General features: G+C 41.5%; 1 protein-coding gene across 1 annotated transcript in view; it reads right to left on the minus strand.

Annotated features, from left to right (window-relative positions):
• Positions 1-6,125: 6,125 nt before the first annotated feature.
• The window catches only part of fhdc1 (FH2 domain containing 1), a 37,011-nt gene continuing 30,488 nt past the window's right edge, over positions 6,126-12,648 (minus strand). Inside the window, exons 8-12 of the mRNA XM_079811758.1 lie at positions 12,473-12,580; positions 12,253-12,323; positions 11,829-11,946; positions 11,487-11,651; positions 6,126-10,412 (exon numbers count right to left, since the gene is read on the minus strand). Coding sequence (XP_079667884.1) covers positions 8,256-10,412; positions 11,487-11,651; positions 11,829-11,946; positions 12,253-12,323; positions 12,473-12,580 — 2,619 coding nt within the window. The 3' untranslated portion in view covers positions 6,126-8,255. The remainder of the gene's footprint in view (positions 10,413-11,486; positions 11,652-11,828; positions 11,947-12,252; positions 12,324-12,472; positions 12,581-12,648) is intronic.

The following is a 12,648-nucleotide window of genomic DNA, read 5'->3' on the forward strand; positions in this document are numbered from 1 at the left end:
GACCATGACCCAAGTGGAAGCCCAGATACCTTACCTCCACCCGCCCAACCGCACACTTCTTTGGGTTGGCCGTGAGCCCCGCCCTTCTCAGCGACTTCAGGACAGCCCGCAAGTGCTGCATATGCCGCTGCCAGTCCGCGCTGTAGATGATGATGTCATCTAGGTAGGCAGCGGTGGGTGGAAGGGTGACAAATTGGTGCAATCCGAACGGCGTGGTGAAGGCGATTTTTTCTTTGGACATTGGAGACAGGAGGATCTGCCAATAACCCTTAGTTAAGTCCAGTGTCGAATAAAATCGAGCGGTCCCTAGCCGATCAAGCAGTTCGTCAACCCTTGGCATTGGATACGCATCAAACTTTGACACCGCGTTTACCTTTCGGTAGTCCACACAGAACCGGACCGAGCCGTCAGGCTTTGGAACCAAAACTATTGGGCTCGCCCAGTCACTGCTGGACTCTTCTATTACCCCCATCTCTAACATGGCCTCTAATTCAGTCTGAACTACTTTTTTCTTGTGTTCAGGTAACCGGTAGGGCCGACTGCGAACCACCACGTCCGGCTCGGTCTCAACGTGGTGCTGAATAAGGTCAGTGCGACCAGGTAGGGGCGAAAACACGTCGGCAAACTCCGCCTGTAATGTCTTTACGTCAGTGAGCTGGGACGGCGAAAGGTGATCCCCGCCCGGGGCCAGAGCGAGAGATTGGGATTTTTGAACCGCCTCTGGCCCGAGATCCTCCTCTCCGCTCACCACCGTCGCCAGCATCACTGACTCCACCTCGACCACTTTTTTAACAGGTTGAGGTGGTATATTTGACGTGCCCCATCCCTGTCTGATCGCACGACCTCATAGTTGAGGTCCCCAACTCGCCGTGTGACCTCAAAGGGCCCTTGCCACTCTGCAAGCAATTTACAGCTAGAGGTAGGGAGTAACACAAGCACTTTATCTCCCGGTGCAAATTGACGTAACCTAGCCCCTCTGTTGTACAGCTGTTTTTGTCTGTCCTGAGCCTGTAACAAATTCTCCATTGATAACCGTCCCAAAGTGTGGAGTTTTGTTCTCAGGTCCAGGACATACTGAATTTCATTTTTACTCGCGGAAGGTCCGTCCTCCCAAACCTCCCTAAGGACATCCAGCACGCCAGGGACCCGGACCAGCGTCCCGACCTCCATGACCGGACAGCGGTCAATAAAATGGCCCGGATCCCCGCAGCGCCAACAAGCCGGCCCAGACCTTCCCGCCCCCCTAGTGGCCGGAAGTAGGTCGGCAGGTTGGCATGGAGAGAGTGCGGGTGCGGAGGGAGAAGGGTAGGGATCCAGCAGCATAGCGCCTCCCCTCGGCGCCGGCCGGGGAGGTGCCGGTGGATCACTGGCTCCGCCCATCCTCCACCGTGGGGGGTCCTCCGCCTGGGTGTCAAGCTGCCACGGGACCTAGGAAAGGGGACAGGCTTGGAGACAAAGGGGGCGGGGGAAGAAGAGGGTAGAGAGAGAGAGAGAAGCAGATGGAAGGGGTTCGCCGACCCCGTGGCACGCCACCATCTGATCCTCCGCCAACTGGATGGCCTTGGTCAGCGACGTCGGGCGGTGGCACTGGACCCACTGTGCGGTCTTTCGAGGAAGCCGCGCAACGAACTGCTCCAGTACCATACGATCGATGATGACCTCGACGTCGCTTCCGTCGGCCATCAGCCCCTTGTGGCAGGAGTCCCGGAGCTGGTGCGCAAAGGCGAAGGGTCGGCCGGAGTCATCCAGGGTCAGGGTGCGGAACTGCTGCCGATGTTTTTCTGGGCTCCGGCCAACCCGCTGTAAAATCGCGTGCTTGAGATCGTCGTAAGCCAGGAGATTTTGGACTGGCAGTTGGTGGGCGGCTACCTGCGTCTCCCCAGATTACAGCGGCAGGAGCCGCATCGGCCAGTCCGCCTTCGGCCATCCCCGGGACTCAGCGGACCTCTCAAAGAGGTCGATGAATGCCTCCGGATCATCCTCCGGGCCCATCTTCGAGAGGTGCAGGGCGGCGGCCGAGTCGGTGATGTGAGGGGGGACGGGCCGAATCTCCTGGCCAATCCAGCTCCAGAACAGCTCCCGGTCTTAATGCTGGGCGTGAAGGAGAGCTTTGAAATGCTTCTGTTGCTCCTCCCTCATGGCCAGCAGGTTTTGGTGTTGCTCCTGGTGAAGACCGGCAAGCAAGGTGACGAGGTCCGCAAGTGGCGTCTTTGGCAGGGTCTGCATGGCGGCGGCGATCTTCTCCCTTCCCGGCTTTCTGCACCAGTATAATGTTGGCTCTTGTGGGTGTAGGAAGGAAGAAGACGGGGTCGGCGTACTGGGACTCGTGAGTACTCTTTTTATTCTTGTTGCTCAATAAACAAACAGGGTGTGCACGTCGCACAACATAAACGTTCAGCATAAACTCTCTTTCTACGTATCAATCGTCGGTTTGGGCAGGTCCTCTCTTCGTGTGTCCTTCTCTCTCGAGTCCCAGTTGTGCGTGTCTCTCTCTCCCTCTCTCTCGTCCCGCAGCGGCTTTTATGCGGTCTCTCCACGCCAATTACTGCAATGAGACACAGGTGTTTGTGATCTGCACTTGACCAACTTACTCACCGCTCGGTTCTGCCCTCTCTCTCCCGCTGCAGACCTCGCAAAACCACGCCCCCTCCGCCACATCATCATTTCGTCCAGCCCTTAAATAGTTTTTGTCAGTGCTTATTTAAAAACACCCAATAATGCAGAATATAACATAAATATTGAACTGATGAGTTGTCAATACAATATATAACAATACAATATATAGGGTATAAATTTACCCCAAAATTCTAAATACTGACACAAAACGATAACTGCAAATCCACGTTTCGCTGCCTGTATCCAGTTGTTTCTTTGAATTGCAGTGATCAATTTGCTTCTCTTTTCTGAAGCTTTTGGCAGTCTGTAAAAATAAAGGCCTACCTCAGATTTCTTGTCACATCTATCTCAAAGCTCTTTCCCATTTTAGCTGTGTTTTGTGCGACATTCACGCTAAAAAAAACAGTTCCACTCAGTCTTTTTGCCACTCACGGTGACGTCACGTGCATACCCTCTATCGTCTTTTGTCTAGCTTTGTTTGTGAAACCAGCTGTTGGTAAGTTTATTTTTCTGTACAAGTTTAGTTCATGGTTAATAAACTGCACATGGGATCTTACTGTAACTTGCCTTCAGTGGATTTTGTGACATGAACATCAACCATTTTATCATTATGAATACATTATGGGAACGTTGCTTATGAATGTTCCCTGAACGTTCTGAAAAAAGTAGTAACATTTAAAAACATTAGAAGAACGTCAAAGTAAAACATTTAATGAACAATGTTGTGCTAATGTTTTGAGAACATTATGAAAGTTATGAAATGTTTTATTATGGTTACTGGAAAACGTTTGTTCTTAACTTTAAGAGAACGTTGCCAGAATGTTAGCTGAGAAGGTTCTGTTAGCTGTGTACTTGTTTCAGATGGTTCAGCGAGAGAACATTCAAATGCAATGTTCCCATAATGTTTGCAAAATTATAACATTTAACATTCCCTTAATGTTTTCTCTAACGTTCACATAACCAAGACAGGGGGGGAAAAAAGTTTTTAAAACATTTTAAAAAACTGGACTTTTGAATGTTCTGAGAACAACACATTTTTGTTTGGTGCTGTTTGTATCACTTCACATGTTTGCAGCTTCCAAAATAAGCTGTCAACCAATTGGGAATGTTCACGAGTGAATCATTAAATCATTTACACAATGTGCAAAAACACGGATTCATTGAGGAATGCCAAGAGTGCCAATTTTGCTCCTTTTTGCCCTATTTATAGAAAGAAAGAAAGAAAGAAAGAAAACAAAAAAACTATTAATAATGCAATTCATACTGTAGCCTACTTGACTAAACCTCTTGTACAATGAGTATGTTTTTTTTTTTTTATGTCAGGGTGAGACAACTGTAATTTTGAAGAGATCTGCTTTTAGGCCTTCACTAAAGATGTTAAGATGCCTTCTTGAGGTTGACCTCCTTGTGGTGTCTATCAGGAGTTATTAATAATGAAGCACACAAGAGGAGTGGAACTTCATACAGCTTGTTTACTCTTTCACTTTAGTTCTCCACACATTATGTCAGAATACAACACTTTGAAATAGTTGTCAACAATGTCCAATTCTTCTCATGACCAGTGCTGGGTTGAGCACTTTTTCAGATTTTCATCATGTTCCTGAGTTCCATGTCTTTCGATGATGATGATGCCATTCATTTTGATTCCACCATAAAGTTATTATCCCCCCTTTTATATTGCATTTTGGCCCAGTGTCAACTTTTACTTCAGTTGCAGTTTGGTGCAGGACTGTTTCCACAATTTCTAGTCGTTTATGGTTTGGTTGAATCATTTTGATTGTCTTATGCTGTGGCTCCTCCTGCTGGAGCTTAGTTGTACTGTATCAGTAGCTGTCTAAGATTATATTACTCTTTTTTTCTTATATACACCTTGTTATTTGGGGACAGTCAACTCGGTGTCCTGTAAATAATAACTTAAACTATCACAGCTTATGCCAAATTCTTTTGCATTGCCATCTTTTAGCAATAGATCACTGCCGAAGGACAGTGTTTTTTTTCTGATTTCTTGAATAAAACTATTGGTCTCTCTGGATTCATTAGGTGCTATGATTACACCTTACTTTAGCAGTGCAGAAACAATTGAACACTCTCAGGCTACATTTGCACATTTGGCTTTTATCCAAAAAGACTGGGAAAGTGGGCTTTTAATTTTTGCCATTGCATATTCTCTGAGAATTGATCCTATATCCTTGCCATTGCTAGTAACATGCTCCCATATTCTCATCTAAACAAGTTGGTCTGGTCTGACCGCAGAAATGTGCAGCAAGCTAGTTGCTGTAGCACAAGCATTGTATCTGTTTATCTATAAGATTTCCTCACAGACAAACAGTTTCTTATTCAAACACAAATTCTATGTATATGCATCATCCATGTAGTTAAGTAAACTGGACTGACCATTTATTAACTTAACTATTGTTAACCCAGGAACTGTATTATTGTATTGTCCAGGTTCAAGCTCAAACCAATCATATCAGCAAGCCTCATAGTGTGACAAACATGTATGATATTCAACATACAGAATGATTATTTACAATTATCTACGTTAACCTCTGTATAAAGTATTTAGCTTCCTGAATTGATTCATTTATTTGATAAGAACTCTGATGATATGCAAAAGCAGTGTAATTCCATCTATGTAATGTTAAATATTTTTTTATTAAAAAAGTCTTAAAATCGGTCATAATTTACTCACCCTTGTTATTACAAAACTGTTTTACTTCTTTCTTCTGTGGAGCACAAAATAATATATTTTGAGAAATGATGTTCATACAATGGAAGACAAACATTTTTGGTTTCCAACATTCTTAAAAAAATATCTTCCTTTGTGTTCTGCAGTCATACAATTTTGGAATGACATGAGGTAGAGTAATAAAAAAAGTATTTTTTAGGTGAACTATCCCTTTAAGTGCCATGGACAGAGGTGATTTCACTTAGTTAAATTGTAGTTTGATATTTAGAGTGATACAAATAAAAACGCCTTTAAGGGTAAATTGTTCTCCACTGGAACAGCATCACCATAGGAACTTAGAGCTAGAATAGAGACCACCATAAAAGTCAGGCGGTGGGAAAAGGATCTCACGCCAGCATTACCCAGTACTGTTTATGCTCCTTCACAGAATCAACAGCAGGTGGCATTCTAGTAGACAACACGTAAAAAAGGTAGGATAAAAAAAGAGATTTTGTCCTGCGCTACAAGGGTGTGTCAAGCGCCGGTAACGTGTAAAAAAAATAAAGACTAAAAAGAGTGCTTTTTTTTGTCGTTTTGTGATAAAGTTGCTGTTATCTGTGTGGTTTATAGCCAGGTTCCGTCTTATTGTTTTCCTTACTGTACTTAATTTGCATCTCTTTCTCGCTCTCACACACCCACACGACTAAACATTGGGTGTGGTTCGACTAAAAAGCGACCATTGTCAAAAACAAATCATGGCTAGCTAAAGTTTCTCACAGAAGTTTAACAAAAAGAACACATCATTGTAATTCACAGTTGGTAAACGGATCTTTTTCACATGTATTTTATTGATTAGCTTATATTGATTGTATATTCTACAATCACAGAGGAAAGGACATTCAAAATAGAAAATTCAAGCAATATCAATAAAATATACACATTGACATATAAGCCCAACTGTCTGACTGGACAAATGTAACTTTCATTTTTATTTTAAAGTTATAGCTTAAAGTGATTTTGCTCCAATTTTGCTAGTTTTATCTACAGCTGGAACAATGATTCCATTGTGTCAGACTTCACCATGTTGCCATGGATATATTCTAAAGCATGTTAACCAATCAGTGCTAAATACAGATATGTCAATACATAAACCTTTCCAAGAACATAAAAAGACCTTGAAACTGAGGTACACCTGCAGAATCATTGTGAAAAGCCAATGATTCACTTGATGAGGGAGCCATCAGGATATAAGAACCAGAGGTGGCAAATATGATTCTAGAGGTAGAAATCAGGATTTTAGGCTATTTTTTTTGTTACCATGCTCTGAAATCAGTATTGACTTCATTAGCTGACAACTATCTATTAGTGTTTACCTATTCATACATATTTATTTTTGTATTTATAATAATATTTTACATAACCATATTCTATTTTGAGTATATCATTTATGCCCTCACCAACATGGTGGTTGCTTAAAAAGGAGTAAACACATAGCAGAAGGGTAAAAGTACACCAAGTACTGGTGTCTAGTTCATATTGCAGAGCTTTTACCACTGTATCACCACTAATTATGCGGAACCAGTAACACTTTTACAATACGGTTCAATGTGTTAAACCAAATTGAACTAATTAGTCAATGCATTAGGTCTCTAATACTAGCAATGAACAGCAGCTTTTATAGCATGTATTAGTATATAGGTTCATGTTAATTTATTAATAATGTACTATTGTTCATTGTTAATTCATGTTTGTTCATAAAACATTTACTAATGTTAATTTTACATTTGTAATAACTACAAATGTATTAGTATATATATATAGAAATTAATATGAACCTAAATTAACAAATGAAGTAAAAATATTATTTCATGCTTATTATTGAATTAATGTTTAGAACCTGTACTGTAAAAGTGTTACTGTTTATTCTAACACTGATTTGTTTGTTTTAAGCAACACATGTTTTTGTAATGTAAACACTTTTTTTTTTGACTACCTGTCAACTTAATTTCAAGCAGATACTGTGAGAACATTTGATGCATACAGTGTATGTGCTTTCTCAAAAGTTTGGGCCGAACTGAAACTTCCCAGCCTTTCCTCTAGCACCAGTTTTTGCCACTCCCGGTTAACAGTATGGCTTTAAAAAGAAAGAGCTATCAGCATATTCACAGAAACGTCACAAATACAGTGTCATCAGCAGCAAGACAGTGTACAGCGGCATGTACCCTGCATGAAAAAGGCAAATTGAAAACGAGCAGCTGGGCAGCAAAGATTTTGATCATTTCCAAAAACATCACTGGAGAGGCATCTTCGAACTACTAGCTGTAGTACTCATTGCATCAGCTACACTAAGGTGTATTTGGATAACATTCATATTCATCAAACAGTCTTCAGTGTGATTTGTCATCATGCACAGAAAACAGTTAAGTGAAATGTGGATGAATCGTTAAGTGTTCATGAAGTTTTTAATGGAAATGTTACCCTAGTAAACAGTATCACATTTACATTACTTTTACTATATAGGCTACAGTAAAATAAAGCAAGTTGTCACAAATCGTCTTCTATTTTATTTGTCTGCAGCAATTTGTGAGAACAGCTCACATAGTCTTTGTAGAATTAATATAGATTATAAAATATAGGGTTAACTCTAACACTAAGTACAATTTGTGATTGTGTTTTCTGTGACAGTTGATGATGTGTCAAGTATATGTAAGAAAAAGGCCATCAAAACCATCCTTGTGTGGATGTGGAAGTGCTACTAAATGTGCTGTCAAATGGTGACAGTAGCTCACGTTATTATTAAAACTCTTGCTGAGCATCTAGTGACACAACTTCAGCTACATTTCAAAGGCCGTAGATACATTCAGAATAATTTAAGAGGCTTCTGTGCCTCTTTAGTAACTTTAATATGTGCAGAAAAAGTTTGATCTTCCTTGTCAAATAGTTTTTTAAGCCACTATATAATATGTCCATTCTACTTCCATGTAGGTTTGTTGGTCCTGCTCGCAATGGAGTCTTTAATTTGTGTGGATCTCTCAGAAAAACTGCTACTTTTGAGGGAGTGCTCTCGTCCAGACTGTGGAGGAGGTGTGTCACTGCTCCGACTGGAAGCCCTTACACTTTGAACCCTCCTAATAGACCCCCCTAGTTTATCCTCACTCCTTGGCAAAGGTCCGCTACTGACAGAGTCCGCTCTACTGACGGGCGATTTTTGAGAGCTAGTTCTTGATAAGCTCTTTGATGGTGTTCCTGTTACGGCTGATGAGGGCATGTCTTTTTTAGATCTGGAAGAAGATGCCACAGTGTTGCGAGCAAAGCTTGGTAAAGGCGTAGAACTTTTTAGGGTGTTGTTGGGACTGTCAGGTGTACCTACTTCAGAGGTACCTTGTGTCTGGGCTTGAGATTGGGCCAAGGCGCGCATTGTAGAACGACACATCTTTTCCTCTGGTGCTGGTTTTGAAATGATACGAACAGGTTTGACGTTTGTTTTTTTGATGGAGGGTCTGTGTTGAGTCGAGTCCCTTGCCCACCGAGAGTTGCTTGGTGTCACTCCTCTTTGTGCCCTGGGATCCTCTGGAGGAAGGCTTGAATGTCTTGCAGGTCTACCTTGTCTCTCGCCTCTCCTGGCTGGCATGCTTTGGTCACGAAGTGGACGTCTGGGTTCTATGCTCTCATGTCCAGGAGGTTTTTCCACTTTCTTCATGCTGCTACTAGATCGATTCTGCCTTGTAATTGGCACCACTTTGCGCATGTTCTGAGTCTCAGTTGATGTGAGGGTTCTTGTAGGACGACTGGTATGAGCAATCCCTTTGGTCTTGGTTTTGACAAGTGTTTTGGGGATACAGGTCTGGACTGCTTTCTCGCCAACTCTTCGCCCTTCAGCTGTGTCACAGCTATCTGTCTCTGCCTCTTCAGTATTTACAGATGGACTGATTGATTCTGGACATGCTTGATAAAACCTTCCTACAAGTGGTTCATCGCTTGATATGGACACAAAGTGACTATCAGTGGACTCAAAATTGGAGGAAAGAGAATTGGTGTCCTGAACTACTTTTGGATAGTTGGCATCCTGTGGTCCAGAACCTTCTTTCATGATAGAAGAACTCTCAATCTCAGAACAGTCCAATACAATGGAACAATCCGTTTCAGTGCAGTCCATGGCATACAACATGGGTTTCTTACTGGACACAGAGGGATCAAGGGGCAATGGGGTGTCACAAGTTGTTGAGGAAAAGGTGCTTGTGTCCGCTTCCTCTTTCTGTGATGAGATAATTTTGTCATTCCATACTTTTTCTGGCTTAGGTCTTTCCTCAGAACTCCTACTAGATGGGGGAGTATCAAGGACAAATGCTTTGGGAGGGTCTTCTTCTCTTTCCAGACTTGTTACAAACACTTCACACTGGTTGTCAAAAGCAACATTACTGTTATTATTGATCTGGCTGGTTATCTCAAAGGGTTGAAGGCCAGAAACTAGTTTGTGTTTCTCCACACAAACACTCATGTGTCCAACACCATGACCAGATGTCCCCTGATAAACATTCTTTGAGTTACTTAATCGAGGTGTAACTCCACCTTCCGAGAGAGTAGTATAATTATTATTATTATTATTGTAGGGATCAGTGTTCATGTTATAGCCAAAACTTGAGTATCTAGCTAAAGGACTGATGGGTTCTGTCTCAGCCTTTGGTGAAGCTGCTAAATTCTCTTGGCAAACCTGACTCTGTGGACCCAGCTCCCTATTATCCTGTGAGACAAGCCATGCCATGGTCTTTCTTTGATGGTTCCTGCCTGAACGTGGCAGGCTGCTGAATTTGGCATAGTCGCTTGCTGAAGACCCAGAGATCTTCTCCATATAGCCACGAAGGTTGCGGTCACTAGAGGTGTGCTGGTAACGGCGGGCACTAGCCGAGCGCCCCAAAGGACTGTGGGGGCTTTGAGGTCTTGATTGAAGCAGGAAGTCTAGGAGGCCTTCTTTGGTTAGGATGTCAACATCATTTTCACTGCTGCTGCGACCAAACCCCCCACTATCACCTGTCTCAGAATTAGCTGCACCCCAGGCACACCGTTTCTCCTCTAGTTCCCGTAAACGTCGCTGTCTAACTTCCTCCTTCAGGTCCCTGTCCAGGTTGTCCTGCAGCAGAGTGGACAAGAGATCACTAAATGAGGGTGTTCACTGATATATGATCTGTAACATGATTCTTAAATGCTTTAAAGGAGTAGTTTACTTTAAAATGAAAATTACCCCATGATTTACTCACCCTCAAGCCATCCTAGGTGTATATTAACTTCTTTCTTCAGTTGGGGACACTACATTTTCAACTAAATATCCAAATAAATTTAATTACTAAACTAAATTAAATACATCAACTAAATTACTGATCTGCCCACATTGTCACTTTATGATAATTGAAATGAGCTAGATGAAATCACCGTTTTCTCTAGAGCGGCTGTACAGCCGAATCAGATTCTGTTGCATTATTTTCCTGTTTAACACTGTGAAGCTGCTTTGAAACAATCTGCATTGTAAAAAGTGCTATATAAATAAAGTTGACTTGACTTGACTTATTTCTGATGAACACAATCAGAGTTATATTAATACATATCCTGACGCTTCCAAGCTAGGTCCATTGAGTTTGAAGCTCAAAAAAGTGCATCCATCCCTCATCCCTCATAAATGTACTCCACGCAGCTACGGGGGTTTAATAAAGGCTTTCTCAAGAGAATCGATGGGGTTTTGTAAGAAAAAAATATCCATATTTAAAACTTAATTATCTAAAGTAAAATATCTATTTTCTGGCAGACTGCCTTCAGTATTCAACGTATGCAGAAAGTGTTAAATATGGATATTTTTCTTACAAAACCCCATCGATTCGCTTCAGAAGGCCTCTATTAACCCCCCGGAGCTGTGTGGAGTACGTTTATGAGGGATGGATGCACTTTTTTGAGATTCAAACTCAATGGACTCCGTTCCGTCACTGCCATTGTAAAGCTGGGAAGCATCAGGATATTTATTAATATAACTTTGATTGTGTTCATCAGAAAGAAGAAAGTCATATACACCTAGGATGGCTTGAGGGTGAGTAATTCAAGTGAACTTCTCATTTAATGTATTGACAGATAAACTCTTAATTATTTTATCTTATAATATTTTCTTTACTGTGTTTTTTTATTTTTATTTTTGCATGTTATTGAATATGATATGTACCTTTACAGCTTTTTTAAACTTTAGACAGAAGTCTTGGAAGATTCTGAAGCACTCATCCAGTTTGAAGGTGTCTTTGTCTTCACAGAAGAAGTCAATGAGGGCATTGCCCTTTTTGCGCAAGTCCAGTCTGCAATGTTTAATGTCCTGTAGGGCCTGTGCAGAGCTCTAACAAATAAGAGGAAAGCAGGTCAGTCATTCTTATTGGCATAAAAAAAGTTTATCAAATCATTATGGCAAAACAAGATGACAATATAAAGACAATAGAAATATAAAAAAAACCTAACCTTTAGTACAAAAAACATACTTACTATGGAATTCTAATTTGGGGAATGATTCATTTACCTGCAAAAATTGATCCAGCAGCTTTTGCAGCTCATCGTCATCCTGAATCTTCTCTTCCAAGGAACGTGTTTTTACATAGAGAGAGGAAAACTCTCCTTCTATATTTTCTACTGAAATTCTACAATAATAAAAATCAAAATAAGTGAGAGAAAGATTGAGCAAGGGATCATAGAAAGGTGAGACCTGTTGCAAATTCAAGGTAAATAATGACTACATTTCTAAGAAAAAGTGAAAAGTATTAGCACTAGTTGCTAAACCAGTTGATATTGCTATGGTCTCGTAGCCAGACCTTTACAGAATTATTCCATTAGTCAATACAGGATTAATAAAACTCGATTTGAGATTTTCTAAACGTTTCATAAAATAAATGAAATTATTAATGGGAGAAGTGTTTTGAGTTTTGAGAAACTAATATTGCTGTTACCTGGTTGCACTCTGAACATGTGTTAGCTTCTCTGGAAACTTCAAAAGGGCCTCATCCTTTTTCTGTGCTTCCTTCGTGAGAAAAGTTAAAGAAAAATGCAAATCAAATCAGTTTAAAAATGTTGTTGTTATTAGTATGGCTGGTTCCTAACACATTTACAAACATTTTTGTTCAGTAAATCTGGAGAAAGCTACAGTGCATCTGGTTCTATCCTACTCACTAGTGCCACAAAATGAAGCAGGTTCATGCCAGGCTTGTTGGCCTTCGTGTCAGCCAGAGAGAGAAGCGAGGACAGTTTGAAGCCCACAGCATTGCCTGCATAGCCACCCTAGGAACACAGATAACATCAGTCAATGTCTGGTCAATGCTGTAAAAGCCAACCACCCATCCTGATTT

Source organism: Gobio gobio (assembly GCF_949357685.1).
Source record: "Gobio gobio genome assembly, chromosome: 3".
Taxonomy (NCBI): Eukaryota; Metazoa; Chordata; class Actinopteri; order Cypriniformes; family Gobionidae; genus Gobio; species Gobio gobio.